This window comes from Chroicocephalus ridibundus, chromosome 7 (genome assembly GCF_963924245.1).
Source record: "Chroicocephalus ridibundus chromosome 7, bChrRid1.1, whole genome shotgun sequence".
Lineage (NCBI taxonomy): Eukaryota > Metazoa > Chordata > Aves > Charadriiformes > Laridae > Chroicocephalus > Chroicocephalus ridibundus.
This window is the reverse complement of record NC_086290.1, coordinates 56,220,423-56,231,574: the sequence shown is the minus strand read 5'-3', so window position 1 is coordinate 56,231,574 and position 11,152 is coordinate 56,220,423. Positions and strand designations below refer to the sequence as shown.

Below are 11,152 nucleotides of genomic sequence, written 5' to 3'. Positions count from 1 at the left end.
ACGGACCCAGTATGAAAAAACGGGGGAAAAGCTTATGAGGGGAAAGAAAAGAACCGTGAGGGAAGGAGGAGGTAATCCCTTCCTCTGAGGCTGTTGCCTCTGCACCTGAATGAAGTGTACATAATTGATTTCCCTGCCACAGCCAACTTAGCTGGAAGGTGAGATGAATGTACTAAACCAGAGAAACATGGCAGTAAGCAGGAGGGGACTCAGGGACTTCCTGGCACTTCATTCCTCAAGTAAGACTTTTCCTGGTCTTCGTTCTGATTTTACTTCTGTAAGGACAGAAGGGAAGATGGTAAATTAGTTTTGTAAGAGGCAACAGCAATGCAGTGCCAGGGCTTTTTTTTTTTTTTTTTTTGAAGCACTTTGCACCAGGTAGCTTGGAGGTAAATCAGGGCACATGTCACACAGAGGAAGGAGCTGGACCTGGGACCTTGCAACTCTGTGCTTTGGAGTAAATGAGAGACAAAGGTGGTTTTGTGACGGACTGGGATGACCTGCGGGTTAACCTGTTGGCTAAGTTCTAGTGTCAGGGAGAGAGGAGATTTATTTTTTTTCCTGCCAGAAGGAAGGCAGGGAAACATAATCCTAGAAGGAGAGTGAGATGTGGCATGTGTTGCAGATGTCGTACCAAGCATCTCTGTGGGCACGCACAAGCCTCCCTCAACACATGCACTGACACTCCTGCTGCTCTCTACCTACTGGGTCTCTAGAACTTGACACTCCATAAACCAGCTTCACTGCCAGGTTCACACACCAGTGAACATTTCCCCAAGCCTCACGAGGGATGAGGAAGCCCAGCTCAATGAAGTCCCTTAGAAGAAACGACAAGACAGGAGTTTCAGTGAACTATAATACACCCCAGTGTTTATTAACTCCAGATTAGTGTGATAGGCACAACGCTGCATTCACGGGATATCTCCCCACACTCTAAGCTTGTTCCTTCAGCTTCTTCAGCAGCTCCCTCAGCTGCTCGATCTGGGCGGTCACGCTGCTCTTGGCGGTACCACCCATGGCCGTGTACTGCTCCACGCTGTTGACAACGTTGAAGACCTGGGAGGCGTCGCTGCCAAAGAGGGGGCTGGGGAGGCAAAGAGAAGAGGTGTCAGTGGAGAGGGCCGGGTGCCGTGGGCTGGCTTTACACGCTCAGTGCCTGCAGAGAGTGGAGACAGAGCCCTTTTCCAAGGAGAAAGGCCTCTTGCAGCTCTGTGTCTGCACTTCTAGTGCCTGGCAGTAGCTGCTCGTGGCAGACCAAAGAGTCGGCTCCAAGGGGAGCGCGAGGGAGTTTAAGCCAAACTCCTCTGGAGGAGGAGCTTCCTCCGGTCCCTCCCGATGGCTGCTGCCCATGCGCCCATGGAGCTGCGTGGTAGTGATGTTGTCCCCTTCGGTTACTTGAGGCCCAGCAGTAGCTGCATTGATATTCAGGCCAGGAGGATTTTGGGGTGCTGTCTGGTCCAGGCATTTTGGGGAAGGGCACCATAAGGAGGCCCATACGAAGGGAGGCTGATACCTGTCTGTTGAGGGGGGTCGTGGCAAAATAATAGTGATACAAACCTGATGCTCTTCAGGTCATCCAGGCTGAGATTATTGATGGTGATGCCTTTGGACTCGGCAAGGTGGACGGCCTTCCCAGAGGCAGTGTGGGCTTGTCTGAATGGCATCTGCAGTGAGAAGCAGAGGCCGCAGTCAGTGACCAGGCAACTGGGGTGCAGCCTCAAAGGAAAAAATGGATGTGCTGTCTGTTTTGGTGGGCTTGTTTTCGCTTAGGGTAATGCCATGTGAATCCAGGTTTGGTGACCCAGAGTGATCATCACCTGGGGACAGAACAGAAGGCCTCATCTCAGGCCCTCGCTGAGCAGTATTCTGTGCATCCAAAGAAATCACAGCTCCAAGTCTCTCTCTGATACTTACTCCTTTACGAACCAAGTAGAGAGCCAGATCAGTAGCCAGCATCTCAGGGCTTAGGGCCTTCTCCATGTTCTCCTTGTTGATCTGCAGAAAGGAGGGTCAGAGCAAGACACTATCATCAGCTCCTCTTGGGGACACGTTAGTGGTCACAGTGAGGGGACTTAATCTAGAAAGGATCTGGCTCTGAAAGGACCCTCTGACTTCCTGAGCAACTGACACTGGGGGCCTTAATGAGCAGTGTGGGTGAGGCACTGAAGAGCCTTCATCTTAGGACCAGTGTAGAGCTCTCTTATGCGTTTCACTCACAGAATGTGTCCACTAACCGTGTTCAATAATGAGCGGCTGAAGCCTTACCTGGAGGGTAGAAATCACTCCAGTGGCAACCTGGAGCACAGCATTCAAGGTGTCCACAACATCAAAGACGGCCTCCTTGTCCTCCTGCGTGAGAACAGAGATGGAAATTGCTCTAAGCCAACCTGATGCAGCCCAAAAGCCCAAAGGCAGCCCGGCCATCGCAGCAGGCGTGTCATCCCAGGGGCTTCTGCTATGGCTGGGGTGTCAACTGCAGCTTGCCGTGCCTCAGCCCCTTCCTCCGCATCCCACACACAAGCAGGGAAATGTAGTGGCAAGACTGCTCAAGAGGAGAAGACGGCTGTGTCTGCTCAGAGAAATGGAGCGAAAACTAACACGTGTTTTACCTGCAGGTCCTTGTTGTAGGTGCTTGGGAGTCCTTTGAGAACCATGAGAATAGCAGCCAGCTGCAGAGAGAAACAGGTGAGGCAGTGAGTTCTAGGAAAAGCAGCACCTTGTCCCAGCAGAGGCTCAGAGTCTAAACTGGGCAGACCCTTGGCTGGTTTCTTCTTGATGAAGAAAGCAGATTCTTCAGCCCCAGTCTGAGCAGTTTCCCCACCCCACTTCTTTCTTTAGCAGGCTCACCCGTCCGAACACGCGGCCAGCTTTGCTGCGGATCAGTTCCAGGCTATCGGGGTTCTTCTTCTGAGGCATCAGGCTGCTGCCAGTGCTGAAAGAAAAGTGTGTGCAGGGTAACGGTGAGTAAGACCCCCAGTCCTTACTGACACAGGTCATGCAACATACTGGTCCAGCCCTCCAAGGGTGATAAGTAGGTCCACCTTCCCTGGACACCTTCCTAGGGTGTAGGAAAGCTGTGAACTGAGTTTCTCATGTTTGCCAAAGCAGAGCCTTTGTTTTTGCAGTCTTGCCTGGAGCTACCACACACCCCACCTCTCAAAGAGGGGGCAAAAAGGTGGCTTCCCCACTAGCCTCTCCATAGGTCAAATCAACAGGCCAGGCTAAGTGTTGCTGTGAGCTGGGCGAGGGAGGGCTGTGGTTGTGCCACCCTGAGAGACAGGAAGTCTGCTAGGATTGCAAACCCGGCTAGTCAAGGAAGGGCTTTGGCTGGCATTCCCAGCAGAGGAGGAAGTTCTCTCTGCCAGCAGTTGCTGGGGAGGAGGAGCGTCTGCTGAATGCAGGCTTGGTTGAGTTGCCAGAATGAGAAATAGGTGGTCATTACTGAGGAATATTAACCCTAAGGCTGCCTTTCTGCCAGCTTTCTAATGCTGTGTCAGCCTTGTGCAGCAGGGAGACCCCAACCACTGTCTCATTCTCCCAGGTGAGGAAGGACTGAGGGAAGGGCTCTCTGCCCAGAGATGAAAAACCTACCTGTAAGCATCAGAGAGGGTCAGAAAGCCAAATTCGCTGGTACTGTAGATGATGAGATCTTCAGCCATCTTGCTGAGGTGGATCATCAGCAGGGTGGCAGCAGAGAGGAATTCCACTGCAGAGAAAGCAGGAAGTCAGGACGTGAAAAAGGTGCTTGTTTGCTTGGCAACCCAGAGAGCCCTGACTGGAGTTTAAACATGAGCAAACACATTTTCTGTATAAATACTCCTGGTGAGGGATTTCAGTCCCCTTACTAAAGGGGGTTTACTGGGAAGGTCTCAGAAGCCTGCTTCGAAAACAGTGGTGGGGAAAAGTGATTGAGTTGTGCTTACCCACAAAGTCTCTCTCACTAATGGCATCCATGCTGTTCAGGCTGATGGTGGCAAAGTCCAGCTCTGTAAGGAAGGTGACGGACAGAGGAGGTCAGGCTTGGCATTTCTGGAGCTTGAATGCAGCAGGATGCCCCAGCATGCAAGTGACTGTGAGCCCTTGAGTAGTCGCAGGAACACAAACATGCTGAGCAGGGTTTTGTTATTATCCCCAAGCATCCAGCATGCAGCAGAGGTAGTTCTGTTTATGCTCCCACCCTACAGGCTTCTACTGTAAAAATCCTTCTGGCTTACGGAGTCATTAGGAGCTGCCTCCCACCTCCATCATGGAGCATCAGATCATATTCATTTTTTGTATTTATTACCCTCTATCCCTACGTTAAAAGGCTACAACACATCCAAAATAACAGCAGGATGATGTATCAATGCTTCCCCAACTCCCAGATATTATGGTTAGTCCTGGGCCACTCAGTTAGGGAGAGACATTTACCACTACGCAGAAGCTCTCTGTCAATTTCCAGTGGGTTGCCAGCCAGAGCACCGCTGCCAGGGGAAAAAGAAACACCAGTCACGCATGATAGCCTGCACACTCCAACCAAAACAGCTCTCGCGGGCAGTAATGACACCTCTCTGAAGGCTTCCCTCCCACAGTTCATTCTGGTGTCACACAGTGTGGCCTGAGGCTCAGCAAACTCTCAACTCTGGACTAAACCAGAAGATCTCTTCCAAAGAAGAAGGTTTGATTGATGAAAGCTTTGTAGTTCTTGATTTCAGGAAAGAACAGTATCTCTGTGGTGAGAGTCTTCTCTTTAGAACAGTCTTCTCTTTGGTGAGAGAAGCAAGGCTTGTGCCCCCACAGCTATGCAGCGCAAATGGCATACAAACCCCAGTGGTTCAGGGGACATAAAGATCTGCTCCTTAGCCATTTCACAGAGCAAAGTGAGACTTTAGCGTTTCACAGAAAGTAAACTTTACCTTCCCAAAGGCAAGACGTTGATCCTCCTCTTCACCTCTCCCAGACGCTCAGAATCACGGGTCAGTGCAACAGCATGGCTAGGAGAAAAACATCATGACAGGTGAAGCACCTGAAGTCAGAAAATGTCGCAAGGACCAAGAGGCAACTCTGGCCAAAGGATGGAGCATACAGCGAGTTGACATCCACTGCCCACTCAGTGCTTGAGTCCCAGGTTGGTCAGAGCCACACGGGAACATGGGGAGCTTCTGTTCCAGTTTGCAAGGCTAGCGCTGGTTTGTCACCACCCCAGGCTGCCCCCTCAGAGGATGGTGCACTTCTAGGCTCCAGCTGAGCAGGGCCCCAAGGGTAGAGGAGGCTTCCTCCAGCCATGTGTGAAAGGTGGTTACCTGAGCAAGAACTGGCTCCATCTGATGGGCTGAGCTTTCTGCAGGTGGGTGTAGCCAGGCAAGATAACATCGATTTCTCTGCATGTGAAAGGAGAGAAAGAGGTGAGCAGGATAGAGGGCAGTGGCAGGAACACTCCAGGGTTTCCTGGCAAGAGAACTTCTTTAGCCTGTGTTGGTGCTGATTTTTATTTATGTCTTCCTCTCCCTGTCACCTGCTACCTAAGTATACCGGGTTTATGGTCCTGATCGTCCAGTGTGGTGTGTCTGCCCAGGCCTCCCTGGAAACTTGTCTGGTACGGTAATCCCTCTGTGTCAGGCAGATTCCCCTGTCCACCACCGTTTGGGAGTGTGGTTGGTGAGGAGGAGAGTTAGACAGGACTGAACACAGCTGGGCTTTGCTCATACATGAGACACATTAAAGTTCCCCACTCCTTCAGATGGATTTGGCACCTTCTAAAGTCTTGTGTGGACCTCCCACCTCAATTCCTTTGCCAGGACGCACTGGGGGAAGAGGAAGGTCTCTGTGACATGAACTGTGGAGAAAGAGGGTCCGTTGTCTTTCCCTGTGCTGTCACCCACTGCCTGCCTGTAACTTCCTCCGCAGAAGACCCTGCTGCTGCCCTGGTTGGCGTCAGTCAAAGAGCAAGCCTAGAAGTCTCCTGCCCGTGCAAGACCAAGGCTGGGGGATGTGGAAAAGGACTTACATGGCAGCGCGTTCCACCAGGGTCTTAATGAGCTGCAGGAGGTGAGTGGAGATGACGGAGAGGGAGTTCTTCATGAAGAGCTTCAAGTCAGTCACAACCTGGATGAGATTGGCCACAGTCAGTCAAAGCAGAAAGGGACATACTTAGTGACTGGCCACTTTGATTGCAAAGTGAACTCCTCCTTCTTCTGTAGGACGGGACGGTGCATCTTCCTCTCATCGTTTGGTCATTTTGGTGTGATAATGCCACTATATCTTGCTCTCCAGGAAGACAGCCAAAGCCATTCTGGTCCGAGGTCTCCTGAAATGGGCTGGGGGAGGAGTACAAAGGCAAAAAAAAAAAGATCCTGTACATACCTGATCATTCCTGCTTCTTCCAGTGTGCAGCTTTCCAGCTATGTCTCCAATCAGCTCCTGAGGACAAGAGGAGGATTTCAATCAGTGTCTCTGTATCTAAAGAGGAAACTCCGCCTGAGCAGACCTCCTCCCTGCCTGGAAGGGACTCAGCTCTAGCATCCTGTGAGTAGCCATGGGATCCCTTCTCGGGAAGGGCAAGTTGGGGTTCTATGCTTGTACAGTGCCCCTTCCACAAAAGTGGTCTTGGAGACACTTGATTGTGCACCTGGGGTTTCAGTGCCACAAGGTCCAGAGGAATTTCACAGTGGGAAAGAGGTGCACGCACTTAACGTCAAGCAGATCTAGCTACAGAGGAACAGGAACAAGAGGTTAGAGGACCCAAACCTTTAGTCTGCGTTCGTTGGCAGTGTGGATATCCTCATCGCTTTGTTTCACCACAAAGACTCCTTTAGACCATTCCTCAGAGATCTACAAACATCAGCAGAAACACCAGTCAGCCACTACTCGTACCCTGCTGCGCATGAGGGCTGAAATTGTCCCCAGCAAATACCAACTTCTGCTGTCCCAATGGAAATGAAAGTGTTGGGTCTCACGTGAGCTCTGACACTCCTGTTCTTTCAGGCCAAGGCTGGCTGCTTGCTGTATCCTGATATTCTATGCTGCACTTGGTGGGATTCATCTCTCCACCCGTGATGATCCTGCAGCGTTATGGCCACAGGAGGATTTACGCAGTGCAATGGGAAAGTGAGCTGAAACGTCAGTGATTGCTTTAGCATCGGCCACAAAGATTTTCCTATACGAACATTGTATAGAGTCACCAGCGTCCATGCTGGGTGAGCAACAACAATGGATGTTTTAGAAAAGCGCTTAGCTGCTGACTTCTCTTCACCCCTATACAATGCTATGCGTTGCCTCCTACTAACTCAGCCAGCCAGCCTCAAAAGGATCCCAAGTGCCAGCAGAAAAAGAATAGTCCTACCTCATACTGAAACAATTCCTGGTGAATGTTCAGTCTGAGGAGGAGTGTGGGCACACTGAGCACACCTCACCGAGGCAGCGGGGCTGCCTTACTGAGCACTGACAATGTGCACATCGGGGCATCAGGCTGTCACTGGGGGCTTGTCAGCTGGTTCACGTCCTACTGCCGGGCTTTGGTGCCCTTAGCGGGAATTCAACTGGAGCATCAATCCCCTGCCCAGAATGATTCCAACTGTACCAAGTGCAGTACACTTGGGCCTGCCATGTCCGTGATTTCGTACAGCATTCCCTTTCACAAAGCACCTCAGCACATGCCTAGATCTAAGGAATAGGACATGAGGACATTTAAAGATGCTTTTTGGTACACCAAACAGGGGGGCTACTACAGATGCTGTCAGGTAAGAAGCCATTTCTTCCAGCACACATGACAGTTTGTGAAGGAAAGAAATACCTTTTCCAGGCCACTCAGCATCTTCTCCAGCTCGGTTTTAGATAGGATCCCGGCCTTCTCCAAGGCTTTGGCGTACGCCATGCTCCCCTGGATATCAACTTCAGCCAGTCTCTGATCAGTGGTAATGGAAGCGTTGAGAATCTCCATGACTGGATCTGTGCTTCCACTGAATCTTCCTCCCCAAAGTTTATCCCCCTGAGAGAGAGGAAGAAGCAAACTAAAGAGGCCTAATAACTTCAGTTATGGTCCTATGCATGTAATGTCCAGTGATCTAGTTCTCCAATAAAAAGGCTGTGTTCAGCTCTGTCCTTTCTATGTGGTAGCACCAACCAGCAAAGCCCCTGGATTTCAGGGCCTTTGGCAAGTAATTGACGAGGTGGAGAACACGTCACTGTCATTTAGCCCTTGGTGTCAGGTCAGGCTCAGGAATCCTCCAAGATACTTTACCTTTGCAGGACTCTGCAGGGAGTCCTTGAACTGAGTATCAGGGCATATGCTGGAGGGCCAGCATGGGTTTCTCTTTTGAGGCAGCTGCAGGTCAACGATCCTTTCATAGCCTTTTAAAGCAGGGGGGAACGTAAAGTGGTCAGTAAGGAATATAGTGAAAGCTAGTATTCTCTAAGTCCTTTTTGTGCTGTTGGTCTAACAGAGAGATTTTTCTTTGATTGACAAAGAGCTCTAGGCCAGCACAAGCCACATTATGAAGTCTTTGAAGTTATCGTTTGAAGCATCTCTAGAGTCCGTGATGTACTTGCAAGCTTTGGCATAAGCTTAGCATAAAACTGGTTAAGGTGCAGGATCCAGAAAGGGAGCTCTGGGTTCCTTTCAGCACCAGGAATGTTCAGAAAAATAAATCAAGAAAAAGAAATTTTTAATCGCATAGGAACAAAGGTTGGTTTTCTACACAGACCAAGCGTATAGTAACCTCACGCACTTGAATGTGTCATCTACGTGGCTACTTCACTGGGTGAGCCAAGACAGGTACATGATTCCAGCTGTGCGTCACAGCAGGGTGCGTGTAAGCTTTTTTCACCACTGATTCAGCAGCTGAATGGCTTCGCTAGCTAAGAGCCGTGTATGTCACTTGGTCAGAAGCTTTTTTGCTTGCCCTGGTAGGATGCCCCCTGAAGCCCTAACTCTGGCAAACTTGCACTGAAACGGGTAGGAATTTTACTCGTGCAGAGACCTTACAACTTATCCAAGATTTCAAAAGCGCTCTAGCGTGCACAAAAAAAGGAATGGGAGAACATTTAAAGGAAGGGGAAGGGCGTAAATACGAATCTACTTGATTATCTAAACACCCCTGTCAGTCTCTCCTGCTGTGCACCGTAGCCACCGTGGACAGCAAGGCGCTGGCGCGACAGTTGCAAACTGATCTGTGCCAGGGCTTTATTAGCCAGACAAAGCACTGTTGAGTAACCTTAGAAACTTTTTCCCTAGTGACTGTCTCCCCACGTCTGCCGATCCCTGCTGAAACAACATGCCTGAGAGGACAGCAGGAGAGAGCCTACAGAGGTAAGAGCGTAGGCACGTGTTTTTTGATATCTTTAGCGCAGCTTTGTCAGAAAAGATGAGGGAAGGCAGAGGGGGAAATCAGAATTGAAAAAGAAAAGTGTTAGAGGTCCTCACCATGCATGTGGTGCCTGCAGGAACACGACACAGGCGATGCTAATGTTAAGGCCAGTAGCTGAGGCTAAGTAAGCGCTTAAATGGGGAACCGGTACATCTACGTGTATCTTCAGTGTTACAGGTTTCCACCAAATGAAAAGGAGGGTCAGCAGAAACATTGCAACAGATACATTTGCAATCGGGAAATCAAAACTGAAAGATTAACTTTAGCTAGCTCTAGGACTAGGGAAGTGGCTAGTATGGTCTGGCAGCTGATGGACCCTTCTCTGCAGCCTGGAGCAGAGGAGGCCAGGGTGGTAGTGGCCATTTGGAAGGCAGAAAGCGTGACTTGCCAAGACGACTAGTCACATCTCGCCTACCAAGCACGGAAACTGAAAATGCAGCTTTTGTACAGAGAAGTGTTTACACAAGCTGCTGTAAAGTACGTCCTGCCTAATGCAAGTCGGCAGGAACGAACCCCGTTGGTTATTTCTCTCTCCCAGGGAAGAGCCTGGAGGAAATGGCAGGGATTTAGATTTTTAACTCAGTTTTGCTCACGTCTGCCAGAGCACCCCCAGACTGCCCCTCCGGAGAAGCAAAGTTCATCCTCACCTCAGCTGCCATTTCGGACGACATTTTCCTGGTGTGCGCAGTGATCCTGGCAACCGGCGCAACCTGCGGAACAGCGAGGTGAGGTCAGGCTTTGGTGCCGGTCCCAGGTCCCGCTCACCTGCTCGGCCCCGCCGCCCCGGCTGCTCGCTGGCTTCTCCCCGGCCCCGCCGCCCCGCTTTTACACGCCTCGGAGCGGGGCTGGCGGCTCGGCCCGCCCCGGCGGGGCGGGGTGTCCCCGGGACCGGCCCCGCTCCGGTCCCCCCTCCCCGTAGCACCCCGCAGCGCAGGAATGTTTCTGCTTTGCCTGAGGGAGTGTGCTGCTGCGGCATAGTTTTTTCCCTGTGCACTGTCAGAGCCTTTGAGCGAGTGCGGGAAGTACATCCCAGTTTTCTTGTCCCCTTTTGGGTTTTTCTCTGGCCCTGTTGTCACGGGACTATGGGATAATTCAGGTAGGAAGGGAGCTAGTCCACCTGTCTTTCCCTGTCTTTCCTATCTTCTTCTCTGTCCTACTATTCACCCCCTTTCTGAGTTGAAGATGAAGTCGAGGGCACAGTGGGATTCCAGGTTTAGGGCATGCTGCTTTCTGTAGTGGAGGGGACGCAGGCGAGTGACATGGCTAGCATCAGGCAGCCTCTGGCTACCCAGCCTGAATGACCTAGTACTTTTGCATCTGGGTTTCCAGTGTGCTGCCTTCAATATCAGTCCAAAACAAGGCTCAAACTCTCTGTCTGGATTCATAGCCAGCTATTAATTCAGTGCTTCTCATACAGTTCCCTTATGATCATTTTTTTCTGGGATAATGACCCTGATCCCTTTCAGAATTTCAGGCTTGCAGATGCACAGAGCATCTCTCTGAGAAAGCTCTTTGAACCATTTTGTTGCCAGATTCCTTCCTCATCTGAAGTTCCTAATTTTTGATGCTTCTCTTGACACGTTCGTCTTTTATGGGGGCTAGACAGGGGGTCAGTATTTGGCAAAATATTAAGGACTAGCTTTACATTCAGAATGAATCATATACAGCGAGAGGCTTTCCCTTGTGGTGTTTGTGATACGGGCTCACCTGGCTATGTGGAACATGCACAACCCGTGCAAAGATGGCACAGCTTTCTCTCTGAAGAAACTGTACAGAAATTGCCCCAAGTGAAAAAGGGAAGGCAGAGG

General features: G+C 50.7%; 1 protein-coding gene and 1 long non-coding RNA gene across 2 annotated transcripts; one reads left to right on the top strand and one right to left on the bottom strand.

Annotated features, from left to right (window-relative positions):
• Positions 1-855: 855 nt before the first annotated feature.
• LOC134518785 (argininosuccinate lyase-like) lies at positions 856-10,131 on the bottom strand. The gene is made up of 16 exons (XM_063341990.1): positions 9,992-10,131; positions 7,772-7,966; positions 6,727-6,810; positions 6,343-6,399; positions 5,987-6,084; positions 5,283-5,360; positions 4,896-4,973; positions 4,411-4,463; positions 3,924-3,986; positions 3,592-3,706; positions 2,848-2,932; positions 2,610-2,669; positions 2,266-2,349; positions 1,915-1,995; positions 1,558-1,664; positions 856-1,084 (listed from the first exon to the last, which is right to left on the bottom strand). Exons 1-16 carry the CDS (start codon positions 10,013-10,015, stop codon positions 934-936), a joined length of 1,413 nt encoding a protein of 470 aa, XP_063198060.1. The 5' UTR covers positions 10,016-10,131; the 3' UTR covers positions 856-933.
• LOC134518788 (uncharacterized) lies at positions 2,610-10,074 on the top strand. Its single transcript, XR_010072060.1, has 4 exons — positions 2,610-2,685; positions 2,839-2,960; positions 9,212-9,286; positions 9,947-10,074. It is a non-coding gene; the product is annotated as an uncharacterized LOC134518788 (long non-coding RNA).
• Positions 10,132-11,152: the final 1,021 nt, after the last annotated feature.

Bases quoted from the DNA above. Each gene is read 5' to 3' on its own strand.
- LOC134518785 (XM_063341990.1), bottom strand. From the start codon at position 10,015: ATGTCGTCCGAAATGGCAGCTGAG. The intron at 4,974-5,282 runs GTAACCACCTTT...TTTTTCTCCTAG, and splicing joins TGGAGCCAGTTCTTGCTCAG to CCATGCTGTTGCACTGACCC. The intron at 2,933-3,591 runs GTAGGTTTTTCA...CTTTTCTTTCAG, and splicing joins ACCCTCTCTGATGCTTACAG to CACTGGCAGCAGCCTGATGC.